This window comes from Ruditapes philippinarum, unplaced genomic scaffold, assembly GCF_026571515.1.
Source record: "Ruditapes philippinarum isolate M1 unplaced genomic scaffold, ASM2657151v2 ctg748_1_1_1_1, whole genome shotgun sequence".
NCBI lineage: Eukaryota > Metazoa > Mollusca > Bivalvia > Venerida > Veneridae > Ruditapes > Ruditapes philippinarum.
Genome location: NW_026867085.1, coordinates 130,529 through 143,979, shown reverse-complemented (window position 1 = coordinate 143,979; position 13,451 = coordinate 130,529). Strand labels below are relative to the sequence as shown.

The window sequence follows — 13,451 nt, the reverse complement described above, 5'->3', positions numbered from 1 at the left end:
CGAAGTTTTTACTATAAGTTTTTACTATATACATATAAGGAAAACCAATGACCCCCGGGCGGGGCCGATTTTGACCCCAGGGCTATAATTTAAAAATCTGGGTAGAGGTCTGCCAGACATTGCCTTATGCAAAATATATAAGCTCTAGGCCTTTTGGGTCTTTACAAGAAGGTGTTTTAAGTTTTTACTATATGTACATATAGTGAAAATCAATGACCCAGGGGCGGGGCCGATTTTGACCCAAGGGCAATAATTTGAACAATCTTGGTAAGGGTCTACCAGATGATGCCTTATGCAAAATATCTAAGCTCTAGGCCTTTTGGGTTTTTACAAGAAGGTATTTTAAGTTTTTACTATATGTACATAGTGAAAATCAATGACCCCCGGGGCGGGGCCAATTTTGACCCCAGGGCTATAATTTGAACAATCTTGTTAGAGGTCTACAAGACAATGCCTTATGCAAAATATCTAAGCTCTAGGCCTTTTGGGTCTTTACAAGAAGATTTTTTAAATTTATTCTGATAATTCCTTTTGGTTGCCATGGCAACCAGATTTCTGCATGGAATGAAATTCTTTGAACAACTTTGGAAGCCCTTCACCCAAGGAACAATCCTGCCAAGTTTGGTTGAAATTGGACTAGTGGTTTTTCACAAGAAGATTTTTTAAGTTCACTATATAATCTATATAACACACACACAAACACACACACAAACACACACACACACACACACACAGGTGAATCGCTATATGCCACCGCATCGCAGATGCTGCGGTGGCATAAAAACAATATTAACTTGTATATAAACACAGTAAAAACTCTGAAAACTAGACCCTCTGAAAACCCAATTGTTTTAAAAGTCTCATTTTTTGCTTATAAGTTCATTGACAAATATCAACTTCATTTAGGCATTAATTTCATATAAGAAAAGTAAGAATACATTCCATCAATAATATATTTCAATAGTCAATAAAAAAGTTCAAAGGAGGTGTCGTTTTTTTAATTCCTAATATTTTGAATTATATTTATGAATTGGCAAAACAAAACTTATCATGACAATTATTGCAAAAAGAAATGAAAGGCTTAAACAAAAGGATATTGAAAAGTAGATACTAAAGCATTTAACCCTTTCACTGCCATAGGGACTGCATATGCCGTCCCTATTATTTTCGGCGTATTTGCCATATGGACGGCCTTTGCCTTTTCTTTAATAATAATAATAATTATAATAATAATAATTATAATAATAATAATAAATATATAGATAATTATACCATTAACAATAATTATTTTATACTAGCAGATTTGGAAACATATATAATTATTATAATACTAATAACAAATAATAATAATTATATTAATTAATAATATAGAAATTTCTTAGAAAACCTTCTGGCAAATAGATGATCAATAAATAAATAACCCTCTGGCAGCGAAAGGGTTAAACAATGAAAACCGTAATCCTTAAAAAAACCATACTTTTGTTGAATTCCGAGCAGGGTCCAGTTTTCTGAGTTTTTACTGTACAAACAATGGTTCATGGTAGGTTAGTAAAATAGGTAATAACTAGTTTACCTTAAAATCTATATCACTATAGGCATCATCAGCGGCTGGTTTGGTTTCACGTTTGACACGAACTTCCGCACCCGACATTCTGATACCAAAATGTCCCGCCCAAAATTTGTCATCTTTTCCTGATAAATGCATATATACATATAATTCATTACATCAATGTATATGTATTTCAAAATTCTGTGAGAGAAAAGTGTGAGCACAACTTCCAACACAATAAATCTTTAATTTCATTACAGGATATTTAACATGTCAATTGTTACACTGGAGAATCTGCAAGCATCAAATTCATTTAAAATTAGAGATTCTTTGAGAATTCAAAACAAATAAACGCTAGTCTAGTCTATCCAAATAAATTTGAAGCTATCAATAGTTTTATATATTTATAACATCCACTGAAAACCAAATTATGCAAAACAATTTTCTAAAATGTGTTAAAATCAATTAGTAGTCAATTACAATATCTGATATTATGAATGAATAAACAAACATTGTAAAGATTATGGCAAAAGAAAGACAGATGATATATTGCAAAATCATTATTATTCATGGAGCACTAATTTTATGGTTTTTCGTGGATAGGTGAATCCACAAATTTAAGATCCAAGCCATTTTATTTTGTCTGTTGTACGAGTATTTTGCATCACATTATTTAAATTTTACCTTTTGGAAAAATAAACAGTCTTAAATTTAAGTACCCAGGAAAATGTTCTTTGTGACAAAACCACAAAATTTCATGTCCATTAAGTGAATTCACAGCTAAGACTGAAATATTTTATCAATATCATAGTTTACTGATATGGCAGATACTGTTTGTCTAAAGTGTGTTAATTCGACATTTTTTGATGCATATCAGATTTTTTTCTTCTTTTTAAAACCAATCTTTTTGTTTTTTGCCTCAAATTTTGCTAGTATTGATGACATAGTTTTTTGTTGTTGTTTTTTTGGGGGGAGGGGGGGGAGTTAGCCTGAATCCAGTCTAAGTTAGCCTGAATCAAGTCTTGAGAACAAGAAATAAATATAACCTTTTGATGAGAATCCAACAATTCTAACGCCTGGTCCATAGTTTGAGAAAACATTAGATGCCTCCAACCATTTATCATTATAAACAGACCCAATCTGTCCAGTGCTATAACTTTTAATCACCTGTAAAAAACATTTAACAGAGAAAGTTCGCATCAATATTACTGGTGCAAGACATTTTGTTGAAAGACATCTTGTTGAATATGACATTTTGTTAAATATAACATTGATGTTTGATTGAATATGTCACTTTGTCAACAACCATACTACGACATCTGATCAAAAATAAGTTTTAATACTAGACCAAAATGATAAAAAATAAATGTTACTCCTACAACACTTGAAATGGGCCCCACCACACAAATTTTAAGGCGGTTTTAATTAGATTGCTATAATGTGGGTAAAAGAACCTGTATAAAAATAGAGCAAGTTCTAACCAAACTGTAACCTGCTGTAATGGATTTGCCTAGCTTTGAACTTGGAACAGTTAATTGAAATTTAAGGTATTTCATCATCAGAGTACAAAAATCGAGGTATCAACAGTACACAGTCTGGTCAGACTGCATCAAAGGCACTTTATTTTCTCTTTCAGCAGGGTAAAGGCTACAATAGCATATTAACAAAAACACCACATGCAGTGTTAAAAAGTTCAAAGGGACATAACTCCTAAAAATAGTGCTTTAAGGATATGCCTTTTGTCTTATTAAGTTAAAAGGAGCATAACTAGCTGCATCTGTTCAAACCCCGTCCCAAGCAAGCTGTTGTTTCCTTAAGCAAGAAACTTAACACTAATTGCTCAGTACTGGTTGGTTCCAGGAGCAGATTCGAAAGTGTGTTTATAAGCTTATAGCTTCCTACAAAATCAAACTAAAATAAATTATGTATTAACAAAATACCTGTCCATCCTCACTAAGAAGATCTACTTTCATTTCATAGAAGCCTCCTCCACAACCTCCTTGGTGATACCATTCCAACACCTGTAAATGTATCATAATATATGACCCATGTTCACTATGTAAGCCACAAATAAATACAAGATGTCTATGCCAACATCAAAGAGAAAACCTGGAAAACGTTTTGTTACAGTCTTATCAATCACAAACCTATGTGTTATTTATATACTATCATCCTCAGTCATGTAATATTTATATACTGACCTGTATATCAGGAGCTGTATCCAGATAATCAGCAGAGAAATGATCCAGCAAGTTTATTTCCTGATATTTTTCACACCAACTGTGGGAAGTTTCCATGGTCTTTTCTGTATTGTATCCACCGGCACCTATCTTAAAATCCCCCGTGGTATTCCAATGCTTCATGTCACCAGACTGAAATAGTAAACCCACTTGGTAACAGTACTATATCATATAATCATCAAAACATACAAGGGGCGTATTCAGATTAATAATATCATATGTTGTGGTTCAGATCCGAATATCCGAGGGAAAGATATTCCAGTCTGAAACGGCAAACATATATCAGATATTTTTTCTTGCATATTATACCATATTCCATCATATTTAAATTTTTTTTCTTCTAAATAAAACAAGTTTTCATGGAAATTTATGTCACTATTTCCCTGTTACTATTTTCTTACAACAGCGTATGAAAATACAAGCATTCAAAATGGCAAAATTACGTCATCCTAAGCATGCCATAGTATAGCATGCGACTCATTTGGAACTCCCATGCCAGATGAAATTTCCAGCATGGGTACAACTAACGGAAACACCAGTCTGATATGCAAGAAAATAAAATATATTGTCTTTAGGACTGTTTTATCGATTTCTGTAATATTACCCAACATTCTCAATACATCATAAAAAATATTTGACCAATCAAATTCCATTTCCGTATTTGAATTTAAATTACTTCAACAATAAAGTGAATTGGTTCCATTTCATTGTAGTTTTTCAATGATGTATATAAATTTATTATCAAAGATTGCAATACTTCTGAAAACTGGGAAAAATAATTAACCAGAAAAATGAAAATTTCTACATTGAAAACTAAGATTGAAAAGAAATATTACTATAAGTTCTTTCTAATTCTTTTCTTTTCTTAAAAGTAAAGGATATCAAAACGGTGCATCACATGATTTTTTTGTTTGTTTAATTTTCTTTTTTATTATAATTCAAAATATAAAAATATGACAATATTCAGAAGTCTGAATGAATGTTGTTAAAATTGACTTTTCCTGTTAATGAGCAATGAAAAAAAATCAGCCCCACCTGTTCTATTTATAGCTAAGTCAGATGCTCACAAACACTGAAACAGTATCACAAACGAAACCGTGCATTCTTTTGTGTAAGCGATATCAACCAGTGACTGTATAATAGCCAGTCAGCCATTTTTTACAATACTGTAAACTCTGGAAAGGTCAATTGGGTTTTCAACATGGTAATGAAAGTTGAATTGAAATGTTTAAACAAACATTACAATAAAGGGTTTGAGGTACAAAAGGTTACAAGACGTTACCATCTTTCCAGCTTGATAAGTTAGTCATTTCTATTAAAGGCAGACATACAGCAATGTGAATGGTCATTAAAAAATCAACCAATCAAAAGGATTTGTATACCTCAGCACTTGCATTCACCAGGAGATTTGGGGACCAGCCAACAATGGTCAGTTCTTTCCTGGTCACCACAATGCTTATTGGCAAAACAGTATCTGCAAGCTTCTGTTTGTCTTGGAGTTCTTCTTTCTTCTGAATCTCAGAAAGGCTTTTCTCTTTGTATGTTTTCTTATCCAGTAAGGCAAAGGCACCGATTTTTTCTAAAATTTTGCAAAGCATTTCATTATCATTCTTTTGTATAGATTAACTGAGATTAAGTAACAATTGTAAGGTCACTTTTTTCTAAAAATTGGTTTAAGATCTTTTGTAAAATGTCGGAGTCCACGCACCCAATCTTCAAAATAATACATATTTGAAAAAAAGGCCATACAATACCATAAAAAAAAAAAACCCAAAAAAATCACAAAACCCTAGTAATATGTTCAATAGAACTTCATTACAATAGTTCTGCTAAAAAATTTCTCTGAAATCTTTCAAGAAATATGGAAAAAATGGCATTGGAATTGCAGTCAGATTAAATTGTTAATGCTTAGTCATGATTTTCACTACTTTCATCATCAGAGTTCTCAAAACTTGGCCAACAAGCACTATTCAATCTTCAATCATCCATGACAAAAAGAAAGGAAACAAACAATTTTTTTTGTAGCATACAGTGTAACTTCTGCAGAACGACCTTCTAAAGAGCAAAAACCTCTTTAAAATAATAATATCAAATCTTCCCTTAAATCAGATTTAACACAAAATTTAACCTCTCTGGAGCAACCACTCTTAACCAACAACCAAAATCTTTGTCCCCGAAAGGGAGATGCTCTGTAGAGGTTGTACTGAGAATCAAATTATCTCCACAAAGTTTTCATGTGTGTATAATACAAACCTGAATGTCTAAATGTCTGATCCAAAGCCTTTGTCACAAACTGGAAAGTGCCGTCTTTAACCTCAACATCTATATCTATTGTATGACCAACAAACTGTGCGATATCAAGTGAATCTTTATGTTTTGTGATGTGCTGAAGATAAAATGAAAATAACAACACTTAAAATATGCTTCTTCTCAAAATAATATAATATAATATATATTTTTCTGTTTGACCCTTATCCCTCTAACTGTCTTAAAAGGCATGTCTATCTTACAATCCGGACAAGACCATTAGTAAATTAAGGGGAAAATAGCAAAATAAGGGTAATCTTAACCTACCTGTGTTATTAAATGACTAACTTCTTTCCCATTACACACCATGTTTTCACAAGTATTGTTTGTGTGCAGACGGAATATGTAGGATCCATTTGGAATGTCTGTTATCTGAAATAGGAAAAAACATCTAATATTACACAATTAAATGCTTCCAGTTATCCATTTTGTTATAAACCTTTAAACCAATAAGAAAAGTAAGTAAGATTTTGACAATTATTGCACAAAAATGCTTTAAATACAGTATTACTTGCTTAACATAAATTTCCAATTTTGATGATTGCTCCTGATGACTCTTTGAAATTGCATTTGATTGGTATGTCAACTTTATTTCTGATTTTTTCCTTTGCAGTTGATATGTTTATCCTTTCTAACATAGATATACATGTATCCTTTTATTTTTAAAATCAATTTATTGTTATACATATATTTGTCTTGTTCACAAGCATCAATTTTAACACAGTTACCTTGTAGTAAACTTTCTGACCCGCATCTCCAAAGCCGTGTCCATTTCTACTTATGACATACAAGAAACCGTCTAATGTTTTCAACACAGAATTTGGTATATCAGCATTTGTTTTGACACATCCAAAACTCTTAAATTGATATCCTGAAAACAAACTAGAACTTAGATGTCAAGGTCATTTAGGGGTCAAGGTCATATAGGGGTTAAGGTCATTTAGGGGTCAAAGTCGATAAGGGGTCAAGGTCATTTAGGGATCAAGGTCATAGACAGAGAGATATGGGATTAAACTGATTACGTCATTTGGTCTATTGGTCTAGAAGCAAAGAAATAAATTACCATAGAACATTTATTCATGTGTATTCAGACATTAAGGTAAAAAACATTTGTTTAAAAGGTTTAGCATACTGAAAAATAAAACATTTGCATGGTGTCAATATGTAGCAGCATTTATTGGTAAAAAAAAATTGAAATTATGTCATTTTAGTTTTACAACATCATGAAAGTTTATTATAGTTCAATTTAAATCAATCATTTATAAAAAAAAAATCATATTTGTATTAAAAAAACATCATACAACAACAAGAAACATGGCAATGCCATGAAACCAGGTTTTCAATTACCACCATTGTAGATAAATATGTTGTATTTGAAATACAAATACAAGCAACAAACAATGTAACTATGTGCAATGTAAAACATGAATAATGTAGGAGGAATTGCCACAGAGGAAGTGTTCACTATAATTATATTCTGTATAAGGAAAAAAAAACAAAGGAAAAAAACAAAGGGCCATAATTAAATAACAAATTATTCAATCACAAAACCCCGACAATATGCGCCAGGGCACTGGATGACAAAGCTACTGTGAAAGTTTGAACAAAATCCGTAGAGAAATGTAGGAGTTCAGCACAGAAGAATTTTTCCACTATATATTCTGTATAAGGAAAAAAAACAAAGGGCCATAATTAAGTTAAATATTATCCAATCACAAAACCCCGATAATGTGAGCCAGGGCACTTGATAACAAAGCTTTTGTGAAAGTTTGGTCAAAATCTGTTCAGAAATGTAGGAGAAGTTGCGCATGGTAAAACTTGTTCACTATATAATCTGTATAAGGAAAAAAAACAAAGGGCCATAATTAGGTCAAATATTACACAATCACAAAACCCTGACAATATGCCCCAAGGCACTTGATGACAAAGCCTCTGTGAAAGTTTGGTCAAATTCCGTTGAAAAATGTAGGAGGAGTTGCGCACAGAAAATTGTTCACTATAATTATATCTTATATTGGGAAAAAAAACAAAGGGCCATAATTAGGTCAAATATTATCCAATCACAAAACCCCAACAATATGCACCAGGGCACTTAAGAACAAAGCCTCTGTGAAAGTTTGGTCAAAATCCATTGAGAAATGTAGGAACAGTTGGGCACAGAAGAAATTATTCACTATATATTCTATATAAGGAAAAAAAACAAAGGGCCATAATTAGGTCAAATATTATCCAATCACAAAACCCCGACAATATGCGCCAGGTCACTTGATGACAAAGCTTCTGTGAAAGTTTGGTCAAAATCCGTTGAAAAATGTAGGAGGAGTTGCGCACAGAAGAAATTGTTTACGCCCGCCCGTCCGCCCATCCGCCTGTCCGCCCGCCCGCCAACATACCTCAATCTAATAACCAGTTTTTTCCTTCGGAAAACCTGGTTAAAAATATGGTATTAGTGATTCTTTTTAAAACTATTTTTTTTTTGAAAGTAGTCAAAAGAAAGTTTGGAAATATTAACAAATCTATTAAACACACTTTTTTCAGTTGGTTAAACACATATGTAGATATTAAAAAAAACAAATATGCTTTTAAAGGAGCTGGTTGAAGTTTCAACAAATTAAAGTTACAACAGAGAAAAGGTCCCTATTTAGTCCCTATTTCATGAAAGAAAATTTTAATTGATTAATTCAACTTACCTTGATTAAAGTCAAAGTCATAATTGGCATACTGTGAGAATTCACTGCTGTAAACAATGTCATTCATTGCTTGATATGCCTGAGAACCACAATTCAGGGCATACACCACCCCTGGCCTCTGAAAGGTTAACTGGTGTGGGGAACCAGTTAGTTCAATAAATACTTCTTCATCAGCTGAAAATGTGAAACAAAATAATTTATTTGGTGGTTACATTTTCATTTGATAACGCCTCGATATATTTGATGCAGTGGAATCGATATTGAATCGAAACAAACTTTTGGTGTATCATTGCAGCCCTAATCTTCAACACCATTGCTCTCAGAACAAAGGACTTTATTTTGAGATGTGAATTAGCAGGCAGAAAGAGACCCTAAAGAAACATTAAATATTTCTTATTTTTCTAGAATTTATCAAAAGAAGTTAAAGAAAGATTTCAAAGAATGCATCACTTTTTGAGTGTTTTTTCCAAGTATAGTATAGAGACAGGTCATATTTCATATACTTACTTTTTAAGTGCTTCCTTGCAGCAAAAACTCTGACCATGTGAAGTCCAGCAACAGTTTCATCTTTCGACCAATCATGTTTAAATTTATAAACACCATCTTCCTTCTTTAGTTGTTTTCCTGGTATAACCATAATCACTTTGTGGTTCCACATGATATGTATATCAGAAAACTTATTGACCTCTCCGATGACCCCAGTTTTACTGACCTTGACACTCCCTTTAGTCGGAGTTGTTTCCCCTGTTGCTAAACATGAATCTTGTTTTATTGATGACAATAATTCCTTTTTAGCAGCATGGATATTGGACATTAGGCCATATTTACATGGCCCATCTGGACCTGTGACCTCCAGCTGACCTTTTTTGAGCTCAAATGTCCATAAATCAGACTGTTTGTAACTTTTCCCATAAACTCCAGCAAGTTCTTTTGCAGATGTCACCTTTCCATCTGTAAGTGTAACAATGTACATACATGAGACAGTGGAATCTTCAACACCATTGCTATTAGAACATAGCACAACCAAAATAGCATGACCTTGAACTTTTTCCATGAGAACTGTTGGTGATTTTCCATCAGCTGTCTGGTTTTGTGAGACAAAAACATGTGATTCGTCCGCTGTCTCTGTGAGGTTGTTTTTATTGTGGAACAGTCCATATCTACTGCCTTTTGGTCCAGTAACAGCAATATTTTCACTGTCAAGGCTAAATTTGAACTTATCATCCCCAGCAAACAACTTTGCCAAAAATTTATTGTCTTTAAATCCAGATTTTACCATGTATACCGCTGCTTGGCCATCATCTCCGCTACAAAGAATCATTGTCAATCCGCTCCCATTTACATTTAATGGTAATACTGTTGAACCCCCATCATCACTGCCCTGTATAAATGTTCCGTTTCTCAAGTTACCATAGCGACAATCATTCGTCAAAAGGCGAAGATGATTTATACCAAAATTGCAATCCACATTAAGCATACCACTCTCATCTGTTATCAAGTAATTTTCTGCAGAAAAATGACCCTCGTGTGCACGAAAAATCGACTTGTGCTTAAAATGATTACAATCGAATCCACCGGACACCAGAAATGCCTCAACATTGGTTTCTTCTCCCTTTCCACCAAACTGAGTTGATATTAATAGCAGGCCAGCACATCCCCCATGGTAAGCGTTGACATTATAATCCAACTTTGTAAGGCAACGAATGGGCCAAGTTGCTCTTGTAGAACCATCTACTGTTGTCACAAATTCTTGAAAAAAAAAAATAAAAAAATTGCAAGTTAATTCAATGTTCAGGGAATAAAAATGCACAAAGAAAGCAAATGTTTCTATAAAATTCACCTACGAGGAATTTTTCTTGACAATGGAACATGGGTAGAATTTATTGACGGGTTGGTTGATAATTATGCTCTAGAAAATTTAAGTGATTTTTTTCAATTCGCCAACATTTCTGCATCGTTAACTTAACCGTTTGTACAGAAATAGATTTTAGAAGTAGAAAAGATTAACTAAGATCTCTATCTCTTAAAAGTAGTTATGTCAAACCTCAAGAAAGGACACAGACACGTTAATGCATCAAACATCACAAAAGGTTAAAAAGTGTGGTGAAAAAAGTTTTAATTAAAAGAAGAAAAGATTAAAAAACCTTTATTATCTGTTTGTTGTTTGTTGTCCTGTTTCACACTAACAAGTACAGTATCTTCATCTGATGTATCCTGCATCTCCAGGTTGGTCACATCATCTTGCTTATTTTCCCGGAATGGTATTTCCTTATGCTCTAGCTCAGTACGATATCCCCTTAATATAGTTGGGGAGGCCTGAAAAAAGAAAGAGAAGCTTTCAGACAAGCAGAATAACTTGTATAGGGTTAATGCACCAACTTTTTTTTACAGTAGGAAATAATAGCAAGATGGTCATAATGGTCCTACATCTCTACATCTTATGATCTTTTAGGCTCCAGGAAGCATTCTTGATAGTGAATAACATAAAGTGCAAGAATTTGTTTCCAAATCCAGCTTGGGCAAATACATGTAGACTATGTGTAATGGGCAAATACATGTAGACTACGTGTAATGGGCAAATACATGTAGACTATGTTTAATGGGCAAATACATGTAGACTATGTGTAATGGGCAAATACATGTAGACTATGTGTAATGGGCAAATACATGTAGACTATGTGTAAACCAAACTGAATTTAACTGAATCATATGATTTTTATTAGATTGACAGTGATTTTTCTCACTTAATTGGGAAGAAGCCTTAGCCTCTATATTTTGGGGAAAATTATTGTTAAAATTTCTCATTTGGGAAGTAAAAAAGCTGGTTTAAGTTCAAATTTTTGGGAAAACTGCATGATTTTAAAGAAAATTTCAATGGGGAAGAGGCCTTTTAAAGGCATCTGCTATACAAGGTGAAAAATCACTGATTGTCAAATATAAAATAAAGACAAAAAAATATTATAAATCAATCTAGATGTAGATCTTACATGCAGATAAGAATACCAAACAGTTTATTACAATGTATATACATGTATGTCTAAATACACTCGTATGCATGAAACGTTTGAGTTAAAATATACGTGTATATTACCCAGTGATCATATTTATTGACTGTGTAACAACTAAGCTTATACACAAACATAATAGTAAACAGATGTTATTATGCTGGGCAATATGGATCAATATTTGCAAATAAACACTAAAATAAGTCAATATTTTAATTTAAGATTTTGTATTTCCTGCACTTTATATTACTATGTTAAACTGTGGTAAAAGTACAAAAATTGGATTATGTAAGAACATAAGATGCATTCATATACCTTTTTGGAAGATCCTGACCCCATTTTGATTATGGTATATCTCACAAAACTGTTTGTAGATTGTCCCTCAATTCAAGTCCTGAAATAAATCAAACTTATATAAAACTACTTAAGTACTATGTAAATGAAAGATTGTTATTTCAGGAAAAAAACATTTATTAAGTTCAACTTAATTGTCATTCGTGTATTCAAAATTAAAGATGTTTATTTTACATTTCAAAAGAGACAGTATAGTAATTATCAGTTTTTTTAAATATCAAATTTGAGCATAATATACTGTATCTTAATGAAGTCATTTTGATGCTGAAATTTGTTAAATCAACAAGAAACAGTTCCAATTCAAACACAGGGAAGTCTGATTGAGTTATTCAGTAAAATGCAGAACAGTACATAAATGGAAGTATATGTAATTTGTCATGTGTAAAATATTTTCTAGTTTCAATAGATGCTGAGCATGCTCTCTTTCTAGAGGATTCTATTTAAATGTGCAAACAAGACATAATACATATAGATCTAACAAAAGGTGGAAGTATTGTGCCTTTAAAATATATATGGCTCTGGAATCATTTCCCATATTATACACAACTACTTGTTAGGTGTGCAGTCTTAATTATAATATTATTATAACAATTTCAATTCTCTTTATAAATCCATTTCATCTCTGAAATTCAGAATGAAAACATATTTGGACACTTTAAACTAAAACAAAACTTTATCTAAAAAGAAATTATTTTGAAATCACCATGATATAGTTATTGAACTCTAAATATAGGCTGCACATTAACATGTGTCATTTAGAAATATAAAATTATTTATATTAACTTATTTAAAGCATTTTAACCAAGGAAATGCTAAATTCTGACATGAATAGAGGGGAAAGCATGTATTATAGAATAAAAGAAAATTGATCACTGAAATAGGTTTCTTTCTCGAAGAATATGGCAGTGTAAATTTTTAAATGAATAAATGACAAAGTAAAGAAAATATAAGCAATATTTAATCATTTGACCTTGACAGTTTCTAAATAAACGCAACAGGTTGACTTATCTATTGTGATAGGTAGTGCACCGTGGAGCTATAACGGTTAGTTTGTTTGTCTAAGCATTAGCTGGGAAAAACCCACATTTGCCAAGTTTCAGATAAATCTATTGACTGTATAATTAAAAAACAAACGCATCTTTCTTGTATTATTCTGTAAGCCATTTGTTAAAACGTGTAAGATCCTTATAATCCAAAACAACAGTACCGTCACTGGGAAGGTGTGAAAAACGCAATAAAGGAGACATTGTCATGATATTCTAATATTTTCCAATTAAGTGTCATTAAACAACAAACGCATCTTTCT

The 13,451-nt window shown here is 32.3% G+C and overlaps 1 protein-coding gene across 1 annotated transcript in view; it reads right to left on the bottom strand.

The window, feature by feature from the left end:
• The window catches only part of LOC132734773 (uncharacterized), a 36,609-nt gene that overhangs the window by 21,122 nt on the left and 2,036 nt on the right, over positions 1–13,451 (bottom strand). Inside the window, exons 2-13 of the mRNA XM_060721619.1 lie at positions 12,107–12,185; positions 10,931–11,102; positions 9,294–10,535; positions 8,787–8,960; positions 6,825–6,967; positions 6,364–6,468; positions 6,043–6,175; positions 5,172–5,368; positions 3,751–3,921; positions 3,490–3,570; positions 2,596–2,716; positions 1,574–1,692 (exon numbers count right to left, since the gene is read on the bottom strand). Coding sequence (XP_060577602.1) covers positions 1,574–1,692; positions 2,596–2,716; positions 3,490–3,570; positions 3,751–3,921; positions 5,172–5,368; positions 6,043–6,175; positions 6,364–6,468; positions 6,825–6,967; positions 8,787–8,960; positions 9,294–10,535; positions 10,931–11,102; positions 12,107–12,130 — 2,682 coding nt within the window. The 5' untranslated portion in view covers positions 12,131–12,185. The remainder of the gene's footprint in view (positions 1–1,573; positions 1,693–2,595; positions 2,717–3,489; positions 3,571–3,750; positions 3,922–5,171; positions 5,369–6,042; positions 6,176–6,363; positions 6,469–6,824; positions 6,968–8,786; positions 8,961–9,293; positions 10,536–10,930; positions 11,103–12,106; positions 12,186–13,451) is intronic.